General features: G+C 51.8%; 9 protein-coding genes across 9 annotated transcripts; 7 read left to right on the top strand and 2 right to left on the bottom strand.

The window, feature by feature from the left end:
- Positions 1-7797: 7797 nt before the first annotated feature.
- Positions 7798-8251, top strand: BO82DRAFT_125211 (uncharacterized protein). Its single transcript, XM_025629921.1, has one exon. It carries the CDS (start codon positions 7879-7881, stop codon positions 8143-8145), a length of 267 nt encoding a protein of 88 aa, XP_025490085.1. The 5' UTR covers positions 7798-7878; the 3' UTR covers positions 8146-8251.
- Positions 8252-9654: 1403 nt separating this feature from the next.
- BO82DRAFT_125185 (uncharacterized protein) lies at positions 9655-11185 on the top strand. Its single transcript, XM_025629919.1, has 2 exons — positions 9655-10061; positions 10140-11185. Exons 1-2 carry the CDS (start codon positions 9806-9808, stop codon positions 10886-10888), a joined length of 1005 nt encoding a protein of 334 aa, XP_025490084.1. The 5' UTR covers positions 9655-9805; the 3' UTR covers positions 10889-11185.
- A 757-nt stretch (positions 11186-11942) lies between these two features.
- BO82DRAFT_125203 (uncharacterized protein) lies at positions 11943-12829 on the top strand. The gene has a single exon (XM_025629920.1). It carries the CDS (start codon positions 12175-12177, stop codon positions 12616-12618), a length of 444 nt encoding a protein of 147 aa, XP_025490083.1. The 5' UTR covers positions 11943-12174; the 3' UTR covers positions 12619-12829.
- A 13-nt stretch (positions 12830-12842) lies between these two features.
- BO82DRAFT_356085 (ankyrin repeat and BTB/POZ domain protein) lies at positions 12843-15225 on the bottom strand. Its single transcript, XM_025635622.1, has 3 exons — positions 14919-15225; positions 14739-14824; positions 12843-14659 (listed from the first exon to the last, which is right to left on the bottom strand). Exons 1-3 carry the CDS (start codon positions 15150-15152, stop codon positions 13042-13044), a joined length of 1938 nt encoding a protein of 645 aa, XP_025490082.1. The 5' UTR covers positions 15153-15225; the 3' UTR covers positions 12843-13041.
- Positions 15226-15861: 636 nt separating this feature from the next.
- Positions 15862-18085, top strand: nimA (serine/threonine protein kinase nimA; the record flags this gene model as incomplete). Its single annotated transcript, XM_025639412.1, has 3 exons — positions 15862-15913; positions 15988-16040; positions 16103-18085. The coding sequence occupies 3 exons, from the start codon at positions 15862-15864 to the stop codon at positions 18083-18085; spliced, it is 2088 nt and encodes a 695-aa protein (XP_025490081.1).
- Positions 18086-18261: 176 nt separating this feature from the next.
- Positions 18262-18986, top strand: BO82DRAFT_125164 (uncharacterized protein). Its single transcript, XM_025629918.1, has one exon. The coding sequence runs from the start codon at positions 18438-18440 to the stop codon at positions 18867-18869; it is 432 nt and encodes a 143-aa protein (XP_025490080.1). The 5' UTR covers positions 18262-18437; the 3' UTR covers positions 18870-18986.
- Positions 18808-20349, bottom strand: BO82DRAFT_356083 (WW domain binding protein 11). Its single transcript, XM_025635621.1, has one exon. It carries the CDS (start codon positions 20004-20006, stop codon positions 19104-19106), a length of 903 nt encoding a protein of 300 aa, XP_025490079.1. The 5' UTR covers positions 20007-20349; the 3' UTR covers positions 18808-19103.
- A 795-nt stretch (positions 20350-21144) lies between these two features.
- BO82DRAFT_125151 (uncharacterized protein) lies at positions 21145-21763 on the top strand. The gene has a single exon (XM_025629916.1). The coding sequence runs from the start codon at positions 21237-21239 to the stop codon at positions 21555-21557; it is 321 nt and encodes a 106-aa protein (XP_025490078.1). The 5' UTR covers positions 21145-21236; the 3' UTR covers positions 21558-21763.
- Positions 21764-22768, top strand: BO82DRAFT_125152 (uncharacterized protein). The gene is made up of 2 exons (XM_025629917.1): positions 21764-22244; positions 22436-22768. The coding sequence occupies exons 1-2, from the start codon at positions 21969-21971 to the stop codon at positions 22664-22666; spliced, it is 507 nt and encodes a 168-aa protein (XP_025490077.1). The 5' UTR covers positions 21764-21968; the 3' UTR covers positions 22667-22768.
- The last annotated feature ends 127 nt before the right edge of the window (positions 22769-22895 follow it).

The raw sequence follows: 22895 nt of genomic DNA, 5'->3' as shown, positions 1-22895 counted from the left end.
GCCGCCCGACCATGGTGCGCGAGATTGGCTCCAGATCCCATATGATCTAGGCCATGTGTGGTCCTTTCTTGCTTGAACAGGGTTAACGACTCTCGACATCGGGCTAGGGTACTAGGCATAGCATGATTCGGCTCATGTTTAGCCACAACGCCGTCCAAGTGCCCGAACAACAAGGCAAATAGATTAATTTCCATCTGCTGGAACAGTCAGAGTCAGAGTTAGGGGATATCCACAACATCGGCAACCAGAGCTCCTCAATCACATGCTCACTGCTTGTGCCGGGCCTGTCACCGCCCTTCCTGCAGTCTGTCGTCGACTGTCGCCTATAGTACTTCCTTGACCCTAATCGTTATCCCATAGAATTTGTTGCTTATTCATAAACCAAGCCATGGCACATCAAGTGATCAGAAGGCAAGGGCCAACACCTTATCGAATCAGAAGTTAGTTTATAATGCAGGTTAGGATTACTATGTATAGATGATCGTCTCCTTTTCGTCCGCTGGGGAGGGAAAAGATGCATATAACAAAAATTAGTATTCCGGAGTAATGGACGGGTTGGTGCCGCCCAGCCCTAACCTGACTTATGTGGCGTACTCGGAGACATGTGCAAGGCCTGGGGGTCTAACTCTACTAATTTAGTACATACATATACTAAACAACTACTTTTTTTCAGAGACATGTACGTAGGTATAACCAATGTAAGATTCAGTGGGTTAATTTGGATAGGAAATGGGAGATTTTAAGGCTACCTACTTAGAGCTCCTCACCTACTCAGAGATTAACTAGTCCAAGCATTCCACAAGTCAGAGGCTTGGAGAAGTTAATTGCGAGTAATTTGTGTGTGCGTGCGCGAGAGTGGAAATTGGAGACTCGAGCAATAATACCGCTAGTAAGCACACTACTGTAGGCTTGTCAGAGGGTAAGCGTCTCGATAGTGCATCGGCTTTGGTGCCAAACTCGGGAAGGGCCGGCCGATGCTGCAGGCGGAGCCGACGTCTGCCACGTGAAATGACTAGGGTCCAGAACTCCAGGAAGGCCGCTAGGACCGCCTCTAGTCTGCATTGAGCCTGGATCGACCGAACGCCCGCTCCAGCAGTTCTTAGCGAAAAACAAGGGGGAGGGAGGTTCTCGTCGGCCGGTCGGCATTTTTTCTTTTTTGTTTAGGCCAGGTCAGGTTAGGGGGGCGGCAACCTGCGACTGCGTGTGCCGTGACTAAACCAGAACCAGGCTGAGACTTTCCGGGTCTCATACCCGCCGCCGCCGCCGCCGCCGTCACCCACACAACACAACCCCTTGTCCCATCCCACAGGTAACTTGACTATTATACCTTACAGGCTACCGTATATTCCTCCGTACACAGACCACCATCAAAAGATCCCACATCTTGATCGCACAGCCTCGGAAAAGAAGTCAGGCCTGAGATTCAATGTGTCATTCCCACCTTTCCCTGAATCCAGTGATCCAGCTGTAGAGCCCCGAACAACCACGCCCCTGGCTGCCTGGCTGCCTGGCTGGCTGGTCCCGTTCGATCCCCACGAACCCCACCGTCTCCCTAGCTGGGTTCCCTGATGACGATCTGCGCTCGACGCCTTGACTAACCAACGTGGCGTTCGGGGGAGATGCTGGTTCTAGACAAGCTGAAAGCCGTCATTCCTGCCGGCTGATTGAGAGTCTCGGTAGATCGTTTGTGCAATTGGCGATACCTCCAATCACAGGCTGTCAGACCATCGATCACGAGCGCACTCGAAACTCTCCAGTGACATCTGTCAGGTCTGTCAGACTTCGGGATTCTAGATTTCATTTTTTTCTCCCACCTCGCGGTTTTGAGCAATGAGGTTGCGATCTACGGAGTATAGTTGGAGCAATTATACGGCAGGAGGATCAAGGGACGGAGGGAAGGAATGGGACGGCTCAAGCCGTCACACCCAAGCCCAGCATGATTTTGCTCCTGCATGTGGAATAACAATCCATGATTCACACGAAGGGCGCTTGCGGATGGTCGAAGATCAGCTGCTGCTGTGACTGTGAAGTTGCAGGAATACGAGAAAGATCGGAGGTCGGAGGGGGACATGCTGAAAGAGCCAAAGGGAGTCGAGTACGGAGTAGTTAACAACCATCGCACATTTGTGTGCTGTGTTGGTGCGACGGTGCAGGATTACTGTGGAAATGTGCAAGCACTACCTACGCAGAAGGTAGACGCCGTGCCGAGTCAACGGAACCGTGTTCGTCCCTCACTTCTACTGCCTCAGGCACCAACGTCCCCCTCCCTCCCGTAAGCGAAGCTGGAACCGAAGCGAGGTTTCCCCTACCGACGACACTCGTGGGTTGCAAATCCTGAAACCGGCGCCAACTCTGCGCTTTGAGTTTGATCGACGACCTTGCCGCCCGCCTCTCCTTGGTTCCTATACGTAGGTTCTCCAGCGACGGGGCTAGAAACTGGACATCATGGATCTGGGCCCCGGAATAAATGAAACAGGCGAGGAAAACCCCGTCAGTGGCTGATGGCGACCACTGTCGCTGGTTGGTGGTTTGCTCTTGGCTATCAAGTAAACTTCCAAAGCACTCAAGTTGAGTTCCGAAGGCCTTGGTTCTAATGATTCCGGCTATTATCGTAGGCGACATCAATGGTTGTGGAATAATGGTACCGAGTCAGACACGACAGCAGCGGAATGTCTAGGCTAGAAGATGTACAATACTGACTCGTGGCTATTGTTGAATAGACCGTCTCCCCGGGCAGCGGGCAAAGATGGCCCGATTGACCAGCGCGAATCATTCCATCATGGTTACTATTATTAAAGAATAGGTATTCAACTAGTTGTCAGGGGAGGGCGCCACAGTATCGATACCCGCCACTAAGCAGCATGCAGTAGTATTGCCGGTGACTATGTAATCAGGAATGCCGCTCTGAGCGGTCAAAGCTGGGAGCGTTGGAGGGAGCGTTGGGATGATCGGCGCGCGCATCATCGTCAATCTCCATCAAGCTGATCTCGGGATATCTCCGTCGGGTGGCCGAAAACACGACCATTGCCGAACACACTAACGCTGAATCATCTCACCCAAATTCAACAAACAATGAAACGCTAGGGGCCAAGGTGCACTATGCGTTTTTGAAAGCAACCCGCGGGAACAAGCATCCTACCGCGAATGCATCACATCTGAATCAGTTGTTCTTCCGAGGCTGCCACTGCCGCTCCGGCAAGTTAACGCGGGACGAGTGGTTATGCACATACGCGTTTCACGGCAGGGGGGAGAATAGGCCCTTTTTCAGTCGGAACTTAAGGGAAAGGGTGGGTGCAATATACGTAACATTTGTTGCTTGCACAGCATGTGTCGTGGAAAGTGCCTCAAAAGAGCAGGCTATACGTCGATACGCATTAGTTGAAGGGGGAGGGAGGGGTTCCTGTGTGCCTGCAGTTGTTACCAAACTTCAGGCAACCAACCCGCTCTCTGGGCAGAGTTTCCTGGGCACCAAATTGTCCCGCATGTTTGACGCGGGTTGGGGCTATGCGGAATCTGCCGAACCCTCCTTCTTGCCCCCCTTTTTTTTTTCTTTTTGAGCAAAGCCTCGCGGATGCTGGGTGACTGGCTGGCTGGAGAGCATCAGTTCGTCGAGATATCCCAGATCAGGTAGGTCCCCTATTTTTTGGTTCAAGATGCTTGGGTTTAAGCTCAGATGATTAACACGTCCCACGCGCTTAAGTAAAGGCTATCTTCTGTAACCTTACCCTTAGGCCCTTGGGGGTGAGTTTGAATCACCCGTGGATTCATCCATCCATATACGGAGGCTGAGACGAGTGGTAGGGAGCAGTAGGAGGTCATCGATTACATCCTCAAAAAGGTGACCACCGGGTGTAGCCGCATGGTCGCTAGTTATACTTCGCACACGAGAACTAAACTAAGGCACTATTGAGCACAAATTACATAGTATGTATCCGAGTTTAGCAACCGGAGCGTCTCTTCTGCCCGCACCCACTCCTCACGCCGCCCGGCGTCGTTCTGGAATCGCTCTCACATTCTCTCTCTCTCTCTCTCTCTCTCTCTCTCTCGCGGAGCCGGCCGATGCTATGCAAATTGAGTTCGGAGTTTGCTCGTCTCCCTTCGGTATTCCAGGTTTCAATTACGACGGTGCATCCACACTTTATACAATACATATCCCCCCAAGCTTCATCTAAGTTGAACGGAAGCGGTGCCGATTCTGGGATGGTATCGTTTGATAATGTTTCATGGGTTTGTATCGGCTAGAGAGAGAAGAGGGTTATAGTCCAAGCTCGAAGACATTCCAGGGCGTATCATGTCTGTGAACCGAAGCCGAGAACCGACGACCGAGCATTCAGTGAGGGACTGAGTGAGTGCGCGGTCAGTACTCAAGTGCCCCGAATGCGTCGTAGGTCAAATTGGGCACTACACTGGGGTTCCGAGGCCGTGGGACGGGGAATGAGACTCAAGATCGGAAACTAGCTGCCTAGAGGGCGATAGAAGGCCCATTTTTGCCCATCGAATAAGGCTGGAAAGCACATGGGAAAAGAAATGGAGACGAGCAGTGAGACTAAGCTCTATGAGTGATAGCAGCCTTGCACTTGTACTGATTTCAATGCGTCGCGCAGGAGCCGACGGGGCCCGCGGATTGCTGCGGATCCCACACAGTGAACCGGCGGGTGAGCTTCGCTTCGCCGACTCCACGAGACCAGCCTTCCACTAGACTACTAGCTACGTAGCTAGAGCCGTCTCTGTCTTCTCACTGAGTCCCTCGTCTATTAAAGTTTGGGACCACTGCACATGGGTATGGGTCTCTTGGGTGGGCAGATTGAGCGGTCCTCTACGCGTCAACCTGGGCCTCATAATCCATTCTTCTTAGTGTCCCACAATAATAATCCCCTCAGCAGCAGCGTTAACTACTGTTGTTAACAACACCAGCTAGCAGCAGAAGTGGCAGTATCGACACCATCGTCAGTAACGTCATCATCATCATCATCACCACCACTATCACCACGCGAGTTGCTAGCGTGGTCCTCAGTATAGAGAATAGATTCAGATATGTTCGTCTATTGGGGACGATCATCCTTCAGAGTACTCAGTAATCTTGCAGCATCGCTATGTGCCTCGTCGAGTAGCCTGTTCATCTTTGATGCTTGAGGGGTTTATTGGTTGATTAATGATGATGTAATTCGGCGTCGCCGACGGTTGGCATGGGTTAGCATGGGTTAGCATGGATTAGCATGGTTGGCATGTTCTATCACTGTCGAGGATCCCCCTGCTTTGAATGGAATGGACTGTGCCATTGTGATGCAGGTTGTTTCCAACAAGGAGCTTGGCAATGAGTTACCCGGACGGGGTCATTACCTCATTCGATCGCCAGACGCCAGACAAACAACAGACAAGGCCTGAGGCTGTGTGTGGTCTTCGCCCCTCAGAGACCGTTCAGGTACGTATGCAGTAATCGGCTGGGGCGGTGTGACCCGCCACTATCTGATGATCTTCCTTCCTCCCTTGGAGACAAGGCGTGCCACGCATGCTTGCCTGAGTCTGCGTGTATGAACCAGGGGTTGAAAAGAACAAACTTCAAAGGTCAGATGCTCAAGCATGAGACAATTCGCCTGACAGACTGATCTCAAAAAAAAAAAAAAAAGCCAAAAGGGTAATTCTCCTAGTGTATAGGTCTGTACAGCTACAGCACCGCTGCTTGTTTCTGCTGCACTGATGATCATCGGGTAGTTGTGGTGTCCACCTCGTCTCTGTAACCCTTTCCGGAATCGCATTCCATGGCCGGCCGAGGTATTTTGTCTCGTGCACAGGCAGGTACCGACCACCAAACAACCCAGTCATCAACCAAGGGATCTCCCGAAGCCAGTTCTTGTCTATTCTTATTCGGGCTTGGACTTTTCTCTTTTGACCATGGAAAAGCTGCGTTTATGCGTTTACATCAGCTGTTGGTCGCCTTCTTCTGGCTCGAACTCGTACTGTCGACGAAGAGTTCGACCCAGTAAATCCCTCCGCGGTCGATCCTAATCCCAAAGACGATTGACAGCCAATTTCCCCCCTCATCGGCATTTACAATTGGGTCGAGCCTGGATATGGACAGCATACACTAGCCGCGCATGCGAAACAAAAAAAAAAGTTTGAGAGCTACGTACTCCATACATACACTCAGAGAATGGAGTACAGCTAGGAGAACTGGGCACTGGACATGTTTCGTTGTCGACGTCATTGACCAGGCACAAAACACTTGTAGAGTCGAGTCAGAGTCGAGTCAGAGGTGATCAATCACGGGAGGGGCTTTGGTCTGTGTCTTCCAAGTTGCTTCCATCAAGCCCCAGGAAGAGACGTCTTAGTCATGGACGGGATTACATGCACTCTCATTATGCATAAGCTATCCATGCATTCCGCCTGTTCCTCACCTTGCAGTTGGTAGGTCACTTACTTTTCTGCACAGGCCATCCAGTGCCCAAAATTCAAGCGATATAGGTTACCGGTCGCAAATAAGCAAACAAAAGTCCATCCATCACACGGACGAACATTCAACCCTAACGCTTAGTTAGTCAGCCACCTCCTGGGCCAGATTTCTGAGTACCAGTAAGGCTTTCAGGTCTTTCGCCAATTCTTGCTCCATCTGTGTTTAAGGTTTGCTTGATGTCTCTCGTTGGCTGTCAACGCCACGATAATCTCCGGGAGGCCTCCCTCATACTAGGATGATCCCTTGGCCAATTGGCCCCCAAAGCAAGCGCAGAAAGGAAAGGAGTGGCAGACCGGCATTACCTACCCAGTACCCAGTAGGCCATCATTCGCCCAGAGATTCCCTTGTAGGCGGCCTGGGCTAGCTGTTTGTGGCTTAGGGGAGCGCTCCCAAACCAAGACCTGCCATCTGCGCATCGTGCCGCAACTCCGTCATCCGGCCCCAAGGGCTTGGTTTGTGGATGGACGCAAATCACGGACTCATTACCCTTTTAGAATTGTTGTGTCGATTCAATCACCTTGGTCAATAATCTCACTCTGCCCATCTTGAGATCCATCCTCCGATCTACAGCCCTGCTTTCGGCGCAGATGCGCCTATTTTGGGGTGGTGGCAGGTTCTCTCCCCCCCTTTTTTAATGAAGGGTGAATGAAGGGCTCGTACGTAGTCTTGCACTGATGAATTGATACCCTGGGGAATGGATCAGTTTCCCGCTAGAAGCTAGAGAGAACGGATCGAACTCGAGAGCAACCAGGGTTGGCATGGGACCCAGGACACACTGTGTTCCCCGAACTGGTGATTTCGACTACAGCAGCTAGCAATATCTCGTCTTTCTTGAAGTCATGACTGCATTCAAGGCTGATTGATGGGTTTGTGTACCTGGACGGGTTGGCATTTCTCGGGCGGCAAATGTTCCTCCACTGATCTACGACTGCAGGCCCCTCCGAGAGACAAAGGGACCGAACGATCTACAGACGAATCATGACGATGAAGATGATGAAGACGATGATGATGATTCAGGGTGGGAAGTTGGTCTTGGAAGATGAGATCAGGTTCTCAAGCGATGTGTGTGATCGTGCGGCAACGATCAGCCGTTTATGGGGCATGGGATCGTTGTGACAGGTAAAACCTGGACGGAGACTAGCCCTTTTCTCTCTTGTCTCCTTGGTCTTTTTTTTTCCATTATAATGATAATTATTATGAATCCTCCAAACGATCGGCTGGCAAGAGGGGCCCTCTCTGTCGAATCTGGCCATTACCGCGATAATACCGGGTGGATAATGGGCATGGGATCCAATGGGGGGGGAGGGGGGTGTTTAGGAGGGCGCCGGCTCGTCCCCCCCTCCCCTCCCTCCTCTTCTCTCACTCTCTCCCACTCTCCCCATGAATCCATGATGGATGATGATCGATGATTGATTCCTGGCAGGCGCATGATGGAGAAGGAAAGGTGTCCGTGGATCTGCACTAGCGCCAGACTTACTGTAGCCGAGCCCCGAAAGTACCGTTGGTTTTCCATCGGCCGATCTGTCGGCCTCCGTACGACGCAGTTACGTACGCCTGCTGCTGGTCTTTTCAGGAGCGCTGTCTGGGCAATTTATTTTCCTTTTCTTATTTCCGCCGTATTATTATTTCTGCTCTCTATATTGCTCCGTTCGACGAACGGAGGTGTTTCCTACTTCTATACAAGATTCCACTAGCTTATAGTCGACGGAAGAATAACAGGAAGAAATGTCTCCGACCTGAATCCTTTCATCTGCTTTGATGTCATGGGTCGAGTCCAGGGTTTCGCTGATTCAGCCAGCGTGGAAGAGGCATCTTCCGACAGCGCTGTCTGTCGCTTGTCTTGTTCCGGTCTTTCAGTCTTCCTGATCTTTGGTAACCCGTCGATTTGACCCAGGGTACACCCATCATGCGGGTGTGGACAGCGGAGGCGGCGCACGTTTTTTTAGCTCTCGTCGAGCCTACCCAAAACGATAAAGCTAATGGCAAATCATCCTTTTTTAGTCGCATAGCTACGGTATGCGAAGGAGGAGTGAGAGGAAGAAGGGGAGGAGAGGAGGGGGGCTCCAGTATAGGCGTGGGGACAAACAACACATGCGTTACGGTACCCGCAAAAGACAAAAGGCGATTTTTCCCTCGGAATAATTACGTCGCGTGTCGAATCAGACGCGGCCAAAATAATTAAACGAAGGGCCCGGAGAACCACCGGCGCAAGTCATCGCGTGTACCGGGTCAGTGGTCATTAATTAAGCTTTGAGACGGTGGTATCAGCCCTTGTCGAAGCGAATCGAGAAGAGCGACGATGGGGATTTCCCTGTGGCTCGAGTAGTTACTACTAGTCAGTGGCCACTGCGGGCTTCGGGGGAAAATCCATGTACTGTTACAGTTAAGTGGTTGGTTGTAAGTACCAGCAACAGCAGCAGCGAAGCGCGGGAAAATAAGGAATATACGGAGTAGTGTATAGTGAAATTATACTTTGTGTCGGTAGTCGATGTAGTTACATGATGCTGTGTGTGTGTAGGACTGAGTGTTCTGTCCCTGGCCAGGCACAATTTCTTTTTTGTATTGATTTTTTTGGTTCTATTTTATTCTCTTTTTTCTCTATCCTTTCTTTCAGTTGCAGTATTTTCCATGAGTAAATCCTAATAGGGGAGGTTCGCGGCGGCGGCCTCTCCCGCTTTTCTCCTTCTTTTCAGTTTCTCGGCTCCATCTTCAACTCTCTCTTTGTGGTTCCACTCGTCGTCTAACGCTACGGCCGGAGTTTACCAGCGCTATAATTAACATTTGATTGATGTGCAATTTTTAATAAAAAATATTATCTTTCGTTTTTGGACTAGGATGGAAGTCCACATCTCTCCTCCCACATCCCCCCTCCACTTCCCTCCACCTCCCCATCTCCCCTCCTCCTTCCCCCCATCTCATCCTCTCCCCCGAAAAAAATAAAAATAAGAAAATGCAAAAAAAAAGAAAATTCAAAAAACCGAAATGAAAATAAAAAGAAATTCTTTTTTCTCGAAAACAATTCCATGATTGCCAACCCTGCATCTCCACCATCGCTCTGGGTCTATAAACCAGTTCCTCCTCCTGGTTCTCATATCCACCCCCACCTGTCTCGACTACCGTGCCTGGATTGTTTCTTAGATTGGATCTCTTATACCCCGTTCCATCAGTTCCCTCCAGTCTTTTTCATATATGAACTCTGGGTAGCCGCCTTTTTTGAACCTCAAGAGAAACAATCACTTGCCCTTTCTTCCTCCTTCCCGTTCCAGCCTTGAACTTCAACAACATCAACAGTTGTCCACCACTACCACCACTACTGATTCTCATCTACTACAACTACCCTCACCGTCGCCCATCATGGATCTCGCTAGCCTTATCACTCAACCGGGACCAGATCCCCTCGCAATGAGCATGTCCAGAGCCTCCTACAGCCCCCCGGCCCCTCGCCTGGCTTCGTATAAGCGCGCGCCGGACTCATACTTCGCTTCCGTGCCGGTGTCTTACTCCCGCGCCCCTCCTTCCCCGCCGGTCGAGGAAATGCCCCCCAAGTGCTCTCTGCCTTCTATCTCGACCCTGCTCGAAGGCGCAGACGGTGCCTCCATGCACGCAGCTAGTATGGCAACCTCCCCATAATATCCAAAACGGCCTATTTGGACCATCAATCCGGTCAGTGCTGACCGTCGCAATGCAGAGCGTGCAAGAGTTACTCCGCCAGTTCAGCGCGAGCTGGACACCCGCCTCCCCTCGCAACCCTTGGATGCGATGAAGGCCAATGGCCCCCAGATCGGCTTGCCACCTACGCCTCCGTTGCGTCCTGGTTCTGGGTTCAACAGCGTTAGCCACTCTCCCACCTCGTCGATCTCCGCCGTCAGCGACGGCGCCACCGTGAACCGCGCAGAGCCATACACCCAGGCGCCGGTGAGACTCCCCAGTCCATCGGATCGGTCTTCCATCTCTAGTCAGGGCTCCGTGGCTCCTGTCTCCGCCGCGCCTTACGTCTCTCCCGCCCCGAGCGTCGCTTCTTACTCCTCTCCCATTGAGCCTTCGGCCTCCTCGGCTATCTACTTCCAGAGACCGACCTCCTCTTCGTCCACCTACCAACCCGCCAGCAGCGTGCCTCCCTCCACTGCCTCTCTGCCAACCGCCGCACACCAACAAATGATCACCCCTGTGACCCCGGCCTGGCAGCATCACCACTACTTCCCTCCCTCCAGCACGGCCCCCTACCAGCAGAACCACGACCGATACATCTGCAGAACGTGCCACAAGGCCTTCTCGAGACCTTCCAGTCTCCGCATCCACTCCCACAGCCACACAGGAGAAAAGCCCTTCCGTTGCACCCACGCGGGTTGTGGCAAAGCCTTCAGCGTGCGGAGCAACATGAAGCGCCACGAACGTGGCTGTCATACCGGCCGGCCCGTTGCCACCGCCATGGTATAATGGGCTTGAGTATATCGCATTACCTCTGCGAACAAAAGGCCGACCCCAACTATACCATTCACCGGCAAACCGAGAAAAAAGCACAAGCAATGAGAGAGAATTATTTCTTCTCTCCAGATTTTTCCCTCAAATACCCATGACTCCCAGCGACACTTCTTTTGCTCTGCATTGCTTCTTCTGATGATACCCTTTTGCTTTGCGTGTTCATATATACCATTTTATCTTCTTTCTGCTTCTTTGCATCGAACAAAAATCTCTTTTTTTTGTGCAAAAAGCTTAGGAGGGCGGGGGGCTACGGTGTATCACCAAAAAGAGGTCCCCATACATCTTTTTCTTCTCTTTCTCACCCTGTGTATATTTGAATGATTTTTTTGGATCTCATCACCCCCGCCCAACACCATTCTTGTTTATTATCGTGCGAAAGGAGCAGGCATCGCTTGCGGATGAAGGTTTTGGGAGAAACACGCTATGTTCCATGAGCTGTGACAGCTAGAGGTTGTTGCAGGGGAAGAATATGGTGAACAGAAACTGGAGTCCCTTGACTCCAGTTTCTACTTTTTTTTATTCTGTTTTTTATGGGTTTATTTTGTTGTGTTATGCTTTTCCTTGTGTCATCTCATTTCCTTTGTATCCAATGACGTGATATGACCACCTTGTGAACAAAAAATTATCAACATTCAATATCAAGAAGATCTCAAGAAATACTTTTGTGCCAGAAATACTTTTGTGCGTCATAGGATGATTGTAACTGGACGTAAATTGGGGGACTACAAGCCAGCTGTTGAAGGTAAGAGGTGAGGGTTCACGCCGGATTAACCGCATTCAAGAGAACCCCTCTTTGTGAGTTGTCACTTTGTCGCCTCTCAAAAGTCAACTCAAGCATTGACCCCCGAGCAACCGCCCTGCCCTCATGCACTCAGAAAAAAACAAAAACAAAAAACCCTATGTATGGTCTTCCCCAACCGTCGCAACCGCCCACCATATGACTCAAATTCCAGCTGACATGTACTGTACACACGGTCCTAAACAGAGCGCACCCAGCCTCGGCGGCGGCTCGGGACGCAACTCCGTCACATCTCCCCATCGGCCATCAGCCATATCACCTTCCCCGTAAGCACACTCCGTGTAGTGGTCAGACGCTTTTCTTCCTTCCACCCGAGCACAACATACCTGTAGTGTACTGTGTACTGTACAGTCCACGCAAACCTTAGTCGAGAGGAGAACTTCGAAACTCAAAATCTCTTTAGTACTCCGTAGTGAGGGCGAGGGCCGGGAAAAGTAATCGTATGAGGTCGGCGGGGATGTATCTTGTGGTGTACTGTATGTGTTGGGGGTTGTGGGATCTTTATCCCTGGGGCTTGGTCTTTACCTCTCCAGAGGGAGGAACAGGTGGTGGTTGTTGTGGTGGTGGATGGAATGTTGCAACGCGTGGCTGGGGGGTTTCTGAGGAGACGGTGGTTTTGTTGCTGGTGTTGTTAGGGGATCTTATGATTGGGGCTGGTCATATGTTATATGTTATGTGTTTTTCTGGAGTTGGGGAGAGAAGGGTGGTGGGGGTTGGAAGTATGGGAAGTATGGGTACAGTGTGTTTTGCATGTCTTTTTGCTTGGTGGGGAGAATTTCTAGCTGGATGGTGGATGGATGGCTGTGGCTGTGGCTGTGGATTGGGGACTGTGATGGATGGATGGTGTCTTGGGGATAGTGAGCGAGCGAGCTTGCGTCCTCCATAGGCAGCGAAGCGCCTACGTGCTTTTTTCTCAAAGGAGAGGAGAGACCCCTTTGAAGGGTTGGTTTGGGTGCGGAAGGATTACGGCGCAGACAAACGGCTTCCTTTGCCTTGATACTCTTTCGACCGCACTCCAGGTATGTACGGATTGCACGCTGTCTTGGGCCCCCTGGTTCCTGTGGCATTTATTCCCGAGATTGTAGTGCACAGTTCAAGCGAAGGGGAAGTGGCTTCTTTCTATGCTTGTATTATTTCTACCAATCTATTCCCTTGTATAGATTCGATCTCCCTTACTGTGCAAAGGCATTCCCCGGGCCGTTTATGTATATAGGTGGCAGTTCCCGGCGTATATATGTATATAGTTATCATCAATCATCATCCCGCATACCAGGAAGGAATTGGCGAAAAACAGAACGGTCATGTCAACTCAAGCATCAAGGTCCAGAGCCTCCAAGATTCCATCGAGCTTGTCCATGAGAATCTGGTAGTTGAGCGCATCCTGATCGAACTCGTCCACAACGACCTCACCGTCCAGCGTACGGATGACGGGTTGTTGTTGTTGTTGTTGTTGTTGTTGTTGATCTGAGTCTTCGTCCGTGGCTGGGACTGGGTGTGAAGTTCCGTTCCTGGTGCTAGAGAGGTCCAGTGCTCCCACCCCCTCGGCAACGTGGTCTACACCGGTACCGTTCTCTTCATTACCCTCTGTCTCCGTAGTGGTATTCTGGGCCTGTGCGACGGATTGCTGCCGCGCTTCTTCCTCCATCATCTCGTCGATACCGGCATCGTCGAACCGGAGCCGGAAGCGCTCACCGAGGTAGAACCGGATGTCGTCGAGCAGCTCGATGGAGTCGGTCTCCTGACGACCTTGAATGCGAGCAGCAGACTCCTGGATCAATTCCGAGAACTCGGGGGAGTCGATATGGGCTTCCAGCCGGTAGGCAAGGAAACGGGCGGCGAACTCTTCGAGGCGCTGCACGCGCGTCAGCCAGGCCGCGCGGATAATGGCGTAGATGTCGAGGTCGTCCTCTTCCATGGTGCCGCGTGTGCGGGCGGCTTCGGCCTGCGACATGTTGCCGCTGCCCAGGGTACTGATCACAACAGCGGCCTTCGTCTTCAACTTCTCGATGAAGAGCATGTCCGCGGCGAAAAGAACGTCGACGGCGATGTCGAGCGGGAAGTCTGCGCGCTCCGTGTAGAGGAACGTGAGCACGATCTCGAGGACCTCCGGGGAGCAATCAACCGGGATGATGTTGAGATGATCCTTCATGTGCGCCTCGCGAAAGGGGGAGGTGAACATGGTGTGGAAGAACTCAGAGCGTAGAAGCATGGCCCGGTGGCAGGGGAATAGGGTGCTCTTCTGGACGCGGGGATTGGTAGAATCGCCGTTGGTGCCAACATGCTCGTCCACATCATCGAGGTCCTCGTCTGCGCGGAGCAAGACGTCCGCAAATAAGGTGTTCTCTCTGTCCCATTTGACTTCATCCGCTCGTGAGGTTTCCACAGTCACCTTGTGCTGGAGTACATTCGCCCGGAACCACTCCTCCAATTGGTCTCGCCCCTTGGCCACCTCGAGTGTCCGTCTTTGTCGAGCGAGCCTTCTATCGCCACTGTCCAATATACTATCCAAAAGCGTATTGATTTCCAAATGCTTGGCAATCTTATCGATATTGGAAAAGACCTCAGACTCGGTGAATCCGGTCCCTGGGCCACTCCGGATGTCGCGCGGAGCTTCGCCAAAATAGAGGTATTTGATCGCTGTCCCGAATGCTTCTGGTGGCATTGTGCTAGGGAGCCTCCACGTCGACGTGTCCGGGGCAGTGGCCAATTTGTTGCGGAAATAGGGAGACCGTGCGGCCAAGATAAACTTGTGCAAATGGAGAGACTCATCGCCTGCTGTTACAACAATATCCGCTGTCGCAGGGCTCTCGCGAGTGAGAAGTGACGTGATATGAGCTGCAAGAGGCTGCAGGGGATCCGTCGACTTCGAATAGTCGTATTCCAGGAGCAGATTCCGTATCCGATCATTGAGGGCGTTATACAAACATCTATCATACTTATGTTAACATCGTGGGCTGACTGATAACCACTAGACATCGAAAGTGACACAGATGACAAGGTGCATACCTTTCTCCCTGAAAAGTGTCCCGTTCGCATAAAGCTCCGGACTCGAGTAGCAGCTGAGCGACCTCGTAGTGGCCACAGAGACTTGCCTTTTGCACAGATGCTGGTTACTACTGCACGGCAACGCCGACTCGCCACGCCGAACATGGACAACGGCATGATAGTGATTCATGGTAGACTTACCAGGATCAAAGGGGTATAATCGTATGGATCGCGGGCATTGATGTTGACTCCTTCCGTGATCTTCTCCTGACAAACTTTCAAATCCCCCTTGCGACAAGCATTGCAGAGCTCCCGGAAGGGTTCGCTGAGGTCAAGAGGGTTATCGTCCTTGATTGTCCCCTCTTTGATAAGCTTCTTCTCATTGTGCAAGCTTATCTCCAGCTGGTCCTTTCGGAGTACCTTCGGTTCATCCATTGTGCCAGAGTAGGAAATTGGCAGCGTAGATGAGATGCAAGCAATTCTCTAAGATATGCAGGTAATTGTTGCGGAGGACGGCGGGGGGACAACCCCAAACGGGGCAACATTTGAATCATCTTATCGATAAGCTCGGATCACGTGAGAAAAGAGTCTAGCGAGAAAGCCCCTGCCCACAAGGGACCAAGGGGGAGTGAAAGAACTTCCTTGCTCCCTTGCATTGGTCTGGTTCTCTTTCTATTCAGTACGCTTGATCTTGTTGATACCCCACTTATCAAAGGGCGTCTTGCAGGTTCAAGCGAGCAAGCTTTTGATGTTTATCTTGTCCCATGCAGCATTGTGAACCGCTTCTGACGTCCCGAACCACTGACGGAACGATGATGATGATCAATGACCCGCTTCACCGCCCGGCATCCCCACCGCCTGCTGTAACCAGGCAAGAGTCGTGGCCGGCAGCCGTTGCTCAGCAACAGTCTGCACCTAAACATTCAGCACTTCCGTCCCCGTTGCATACCTAGTTCTTTAAATCTACAACCGCAACCACATGTTCCCACCCAACATCGCTCCATACTAACCCAGCAGGTTCCAGTCACACATTATCGACTCATAAATGCCATAGGCTACTCGGGCTCATCCTCTCGCCACTTATTCCCAACCTTCGCCTTATACTTCATATTCTTGTCTGCGGTCTTTCCTCCCAGCAGCCACAATGGCAATTGCGTTAGCGGAGGCAGACAAGTATGAGGTGCTTGAAAAGATTGGTACGAGACCCTTGACTACCATCTAGGCATGCAGGTGGGCTTCGGACATCAACTTACTGATCACGAATGCTTAGGTTGCGGTTCCTTCGGAATCATTCGCAAAGTGCGACGAAAGGCAGACGGCTTTGTAAGGATCCATTCACTGTTACAGCATCGACCCTCTTATGCTTACAATCACCTCTGTCATAGATACTCTGTCGCAAGGAGATCAACTACATCAAGATGTCGCAAAAGGAACGAGAACAGCTGACAGCCGAATTTAATATCCTAAGCTCTCTTCGACACCCGAACATCGTCGCCTACTACCATCGCGAACACCTCAAAGCGAGTCAGGACCTGTACCTTTACATGGAATATTGTGGTGGTGGGGATCTCAGCATGATCATCAAGAACCTGAAAAAGACGAACAAATTTGCAGAGGAAGAATTCGTATGGCGCATTCTTTCCCAATTGGCGACGGCGTTATACCGCTGCCACTACGGTTCTGATCCTCTTGAAGCTGGGAGCATCCTAGGCCCTGCTCCTAAGCAGTCCGGTCTCAAAGGGAAGCAGGCTCAGATGACCATCCTTCATCGCGATCTCAAACCAGAAAACATCTTCCTTGGCAGTGACAACACTGTGAAGCTCGGTGACTTCGGTCTATCGAAGCTGATGAACTCTCAAGACTTCGCATCTACCTACGTCGGTACCCCGTTTTACATGTCGCCTGAAATCTGTGCGGCGGAGCCCTACACATTGCGATCTGATATCTGGGCTGTCGGCTGCATCATGTATGAACTGTGCCAGAAAGAGCCACCCTTCAACGCCAGAACTCACATTCAACTCATTCAGAGAATACGCGAGGGAAAATTTGCTCCCCTGCCTGACTTCTACTCACCCGAGCTGAAAAATGTTATTGCAAGCTGCTTGCGCGTCAACCCGGACCATCGCCCCGATACTGCAGCGCTGATCAACCTTCCCATCATTCGCCTGATGCGCAGGGAGAAGGAAGTTGCCGACCTTGAAAAGACTCTGCGAAAGCGTGAAGAGACTGCCGCTCAGAAGGCTAGAGAAGTGGAACAAGCATACACCAAAATGGACAGGGAAAAGCAACAGATGAAGGCTGAGTTGGAAAACACCGTCAGACGAGAGTGGGAAGTCAAGGCTCGGCTGGAGATCGACCGTCAGGTGCAGAATGAATTGGAAAAACTCCGAAAGCGATTCGACTTTGAAGTTCAGGAAAGAGTTGCACTAGAAGTTGAGAAGCAAAAGAAGAGCGGTGCTTTCAAAGAGGATAGCAATTCCCGATCAAACAGCCAACAATCCCAGTCATCCAGCAGCAATGAGGATGGCAGTAACCCACCGAGCGCCGATATCACCCAATTATCGCTCGAATCTCCCGCTCCCAGCAAGGCCCCGCGGAAGGAGACGCGCACTCCATTAACTCGTTCGAAGACCGTGGTCGAGTCACCAATGGACGTCCAAATGGCCGAGCCCTCACCCATCTCAATTGCATCGCTCTCCTTGTCTCCCCGTCGCACATCTGGAACTTCCTCCGGCAAGAACATTTTCGCCGAAGCTGAGAGACAGCGAGCGAAATGGGAACCCACCCTAGCGTATTCCGATGATGAGGACGATATTCCCGATCTGCCCTCCCCAACTCGCCCCAAGGTTAAGCCAGACCCGTTCAAAGCCCCTTCGCGACCACTCTTACGACAGAACACGGCCGCATTCATGCAGAAGCTAAGCACCCAACCGCCTATCTTCCCCACCAACTCTTCCAGACTACCACAGGTCTCGGGTGGCCTCTCCGACATGCTTCCGAGAGAGAGCAAGCCCCGATCACCTCATCGGCGTTTGTCCAAAATCCCATCCTCAGCGAATCTGGCTGCCGATGCTGGCTCACCCACACGCAAATCTGGCGTCAAGCAACTTCCTTCCAAAACCAACAATGGCGGTGAGGACATGTACAAGGCCGTGATGCAGCGCAACATGGGTGGAAGGACGTTGGTTGAACTGGCGCAGGCGCGCGCGGGTGGCCGTCCCGTTGATGAGATCAAGCGGTGTGCCAGCGACTCCCGGGGCTTGAAATCCAGTGCGCGAGACCCCCCGGCCGTGTGGGATCCCGAAAAAGACGAGATGCCCAGCCCATTCTTGGTCCGGGGAAGAAAGATCATTCGCAATTTGAGGTAGCTACTATTGCACAAGGAAAACGCCATGCCTTGACACGCCCCATGCACATCGAGTGTCGGCAATCTTGTCTTTCAGTTTCGCCGGTTGACCCGGAAACTCTTGACATACACGCCTTTTTGGGTATTTACTGTTGACGCCTCATCGTCAATATACCATTTAATAATTCAAGACATACTTCGGAGTTTATACGGCTTGGGTGGATTGAATATTCGTGAACCGGAGTTTGACCGTGCGAGACATGGTGAAAGCTTCGATGATGCATTTTTTGGTGCGCTGCATCTTGACTCTGAATGCTTGATTGTCATATGAAGACGCAACACCCTTTACTTTCCTTTGTTTTTTTAATGCCGTGATGAAGCCCCTCAATCTCCTCAAAACTTCCCCTTTCCCCTGCCCCCAAGTTCTTGTCTCTGTTCTCCCATGCACTTTGCACACTGTACAGATAGTGACTGTATCTGACCATATCCAGCTCGTCTGGTGGTTTCTGGTTACTTTCTCCATGCCCTGGCTTTCCCCCATCCCTCTAAATATGCCCCCTTTCGACTTCTCTGCGATGCACATCTCGAAAAGTCAGTACACTCGTTTGACACCTGTACATTTCCTATCTCTTTCTTCTCTGCATTTGTGGTGCTCTACGGTTGGTGTTGATCTGGTGATCCTTGGGTTCTATGGTTCTTTCGGAAATTTGCTCTCAAAGGGAGTTGTACATACACACACACACACACACACACACACACACACACACACACACATTCTGTTTCTCGTTCACATAGCCCTGCGCTAGATTGGATGATCAATAAATCTGTGATCTACGGTTCCAGTGTCCTTCAACCTGCAAACCCTAAGAACTAGCAAAGTCTCTCGATAAAGGAAGAGAGAGAGAGAGAGAGAGAGAGAGAGAGAGCGGAATATAGGTACGTAGATAAGGCGCTGACTGATCAACAGTCCTCTGCCCTTCCCCTCCCCCTCCCTCCAAAATAATCGTCCTGGACGTTCATTAAAGTTGATTTAGGAGGATCTATGCCTCCTCATCTTCACCTTCTTCGATTTGAACTGATCGAAGCTCCTGGTTGAACCTCCTTTCCTCCTCTTCTAACATTCGCCTCTGGGCGTCGTCGTCTGTCATTTCTGGTTGACCTACGGCCCCTGCTGCCTCTGCTACCCCAGCTTGGCCCATCTCCGCCTTGTAACCTGCTTGCTCGAGCCGGTCCATCTCTTCAGGCTCCAAGAGCTTACCCTGCCCTCGTATAGAATCCTGCTTGGCTCTGACGGCAGCGGGGATGAATTTGTTGATGGCCTCCTGTCGCAGGTCTCGGATCTGTGGCTTAGCCTCATATACCGCCTTAGCTTCGACAACGGGAGGTCTTGCAGGAAGAGCATGTGGTCCTCGTGTACCCTCAGCCTGGTCGCCGCCTGGTCTCCTCTGGAACTGGCGCGGAATCGGCGGGGGTGTATCCCGAGGCATGGGGATCCTCCGCACCTCCTCATCTGTCTCGTCGCTACTCTCACTGTCCCGATCATGCCGTCCGAAGCGCCCCCCGCCGCCGCCACCACCACCATCCCTCCTGCGCTTTCCTAAAACGCCTCCATCGTCACCGTCGCGATCTCCGCCGCTTCTAGACCCGAAGCTCGCGAACTGGGGAGCCTTATCTCCCAGGGCTTCTCGCGCCTTGAGCACCGCGCGGTGATCTCGTTGGAGGGCTTCGAGCAACTGTTGATCACGTGGCCGTAGCTTTTGTCCCGCTGCCTCTATCGACTTGATCTCATCAATCTGACGCTGGATGCGCTCCGGGTTGCGACGGGCTAGTTTCTCATTCCGGCGGGCCAACGCTTCGGCCTTGCCCTTCTTGAGGCTCTTCTGCTTATCTAGTTTCCGCTGCGCCGCGGCAGGGTTCATGGTGCGCTCTTTATCTTTCGGCATGGTGCAATTTTTTTCTGCTTATTTGATCTGCGAGGATGGGCCTAGTTCCGCTGATACTATGCAGGTCTCGAGTCGGAGGTTGAGTCTGTGTGCAGCTGGCTAGACGCGGGGTATGTACTCGGATTCGCTTATTCTATTGAGCAGGATACAATATCAATTAGCCAAACATATCGCCGATTATCCTGTGCTGACTGTAAAGGGGAGAAAGACGCGGGCTGGGCCGAAGAGGGCATGAGAGGACGTATGCATATGTGTATGTATGACGAACTCCGGAATGTGCATGGCCAGAAGGGAAAGGAGCAAGAGCTTCCTGCAGCAGCCTAATGTGGCATAGGAAAGAGAGAGGGGGGGGAAGGGGGGGGGGTTGGAGATTGCTCACAGGCTGACGACAAAAAAAAGCTGCATGAGCAAGCCTAACTACGGGGAGTAGCGGATTCGCGAAGCCGAAGGTGTAGCTGCGGAATCTTGGCTAAGACCAATGAACGTCGCGCGGGCGCACCGTTCTAGCCTCACAGGTTGGGCAGCGTGCTGATGGCTGTTGGATCTAGATTGATTAAGCGAGTGGGTTGAGAATGGCCGGTTTGATTTGAAGGAAGGTCGCAAGGTAGTGAGGTTGATGGCAGCTGGAGAAGCGCAGGGTGCGGCAATCTGGGCGCCTTGGTTGGTGAGAGAGGGAATAGAATGAGGTTTGGTTGCTAACTGGGGTGGAACGGCAGATCAGGTGAAAAGATTCGGGGCGACTAGAGATTGGGGTAGGAGGGAATTAAATGGAATCTCAATTGCATGCAGAAGAAGGAGACAGAGAAAGAGGGTTGGAGAAGTAAGAAGCTGGAGAAGTAGAACGTGAGTAAGTAGAGGAGCTTTCAAGGTTGAACGAACGAACCGATGGGAATTGCGGGCGGGCGACATGACGGTTGCCCAATTGGGAATTCATCTCTCATTCTCGCAATGAGCTCTCGCAATCGCATTCCAAGTTTGGCTTCACTACTTCAGTTGCTACCAAGAGAGGGCGACTGCGGCAAGGCTCAAAACTGCTGTCTCCTAACGAAGAAGACTCTTGCTGTTGTGAATCATTGTGTCGTCCCAGAACCTTCTCTACTCGTGCTCCCCAAGTCTGCTAACAAGCAGCTGTCCGTTTCTATACTCCTAGACGGTTATACCACCGGCGGCCGGATCGCATCCTGTTTTCAGCCTTGATCACACGGTCCTCTCCTGAAGAACGGAGCCTGAATGAAGGCAGAGATAGCCATTCGATCGATCTTGCCGAAGCATGCAAGCCTGGCCTTGTCTCCTTTCTTATATGCATTTATTGTAACATTTAGCGTTCACGTCGGTCGCTGCCATCCGTTCTGTCGCGCTCTCCCCTCTCCCCCTCCTTACTCTGCCTGCACTCCGGCGACCACCTCCATCACCGACACTCTTCATCATCCTCTTCTTTTCTGTCGCCCTTCCTGTCTCTGTCACTTAGAGCTAATTCCAGTGTCCTTGAAGGACCTTGCGTTAGCCTTGTCTTCGTGGAGATCAGACCCAGTTCGCCGCCTCCCAGTGTAACCCCCCGACCGACTCACGACGGCCGCTATTCTTCGTTCCTTTTTCTTTGCCGCCTACAAATCAGTAGGCTGGTCTCTTTCCCTACCCAGCTTCCTTCGGTGGCCTCCAATGACACCGTAGGACGCTCAAGAAGCAATTAGGCCGCCCTGGGGCAGAGGCATACTTCACCACCATTGACTTGCTCTCGGCCAAATTCCCTCTACCCAGCAGGTGATTTCCCTCGCCTACCCACTACCTCGTTTCGCAGCCGCACCGTCCCCTAAGCTTCAGCCACTACGCTCCTTCGCGGTCTTTTCCCTTACCTACTCCGGTTCTCATCATGAACTGCGGTCCGTTCTACATTCACATTACGAGATCAACTGGCGCTTCCTAAACATTGTCGCGGTAGGAGCATGTCTCTGCCGGGACCAAATGTCCGTATCAGCATCGATTCCCGACACTTCGCTTGGCCTTACATCCTCCGAGATCCAGATCCTAAGACAGCAACAACAAATTGCACTTCAGGGCAGCCATGGCGCCAATGGTGTGTCCAGAGGCAGGGGGACCGGACGCACCAGCAATTCCAGTTCGCGCGCCGCCAGCGCCGCCAGCAGTCAGGGTCGTTTGCTTCTGGACCCTCTGAGTTTACGAGCGCTTTCGCAGCAGTTGGATGCCTTACAGCAACAAATTCGGAGTCGCATTGACTATGTATGTTTGATAGTCCCTACACTGTGCAATCATGCATGTTTGAGCATCTCCCCTTCACATTGCGTGACCAAACTGCACTTGCTTCCTTGCCGCCTGAATACAAGGTGCAGATGGTGGAAGACGTTACGTACTACACATGCGCGCACATATCCTATCGGCTCTCTAAAAATCTGGATGCTAATTCGCAATAGCTCGAGGAACAAATGCAACTATCGATTCAAAACAGCTACGATCGTGCTGGAAATGTTGTACGCAATGCCGATGCTGAAATCGCCCGCACACGTTCCATTCTAGCCTCCATAGATGAGCTGGATACCGAGCTTGCCAAGATCGGTCACATAAGAGAAATTGTGAAAGCATACCGTGGCCGCATAGAAGGTCTTGACCAACGCCTGGACCAAGCTGCCCGTCGGAGACATTGAGACACGCCAACCTACCCTATTCGCTTCAATTAGTACCGTCTTCTTCTACAACCTGGTCTACTCATCACCGCGTTTCGCCTATGGCGCCCATTTGTCATCATTCCCTTCATCAACTCTATTTCCGTTCCATATTACGGCCGCGGGACAGTCTTTTTTCCACTTCTTTCACCATGCTCACTCCTCCAATCCTTTGCGCTTCAATATTCACGGGATAAATCCTTCAGTTGCC

The sequence above is a fragment of the Aspergillus uvarum genome, assembly GCF_003184745.1.
Source record: "Aspergillus uvarum CBS 121591 unplaced genomic scaffold BO82scaffold_42, whole genome shotgun sequence".
Classification (NCBI taxonomy): domain Eukaryota; kingdom Fungi; phylum Ascomycota; class Eurotiomycetes; order Eurotiales; family Aspergillaceae; genus Aspergillus; species Aspergillus uvarum.
The sequence above is the reverse complement of the archived record's forward strand: the minus strand, read 5'-3'. Positions and strand labels throughout refer to the sequence as shown.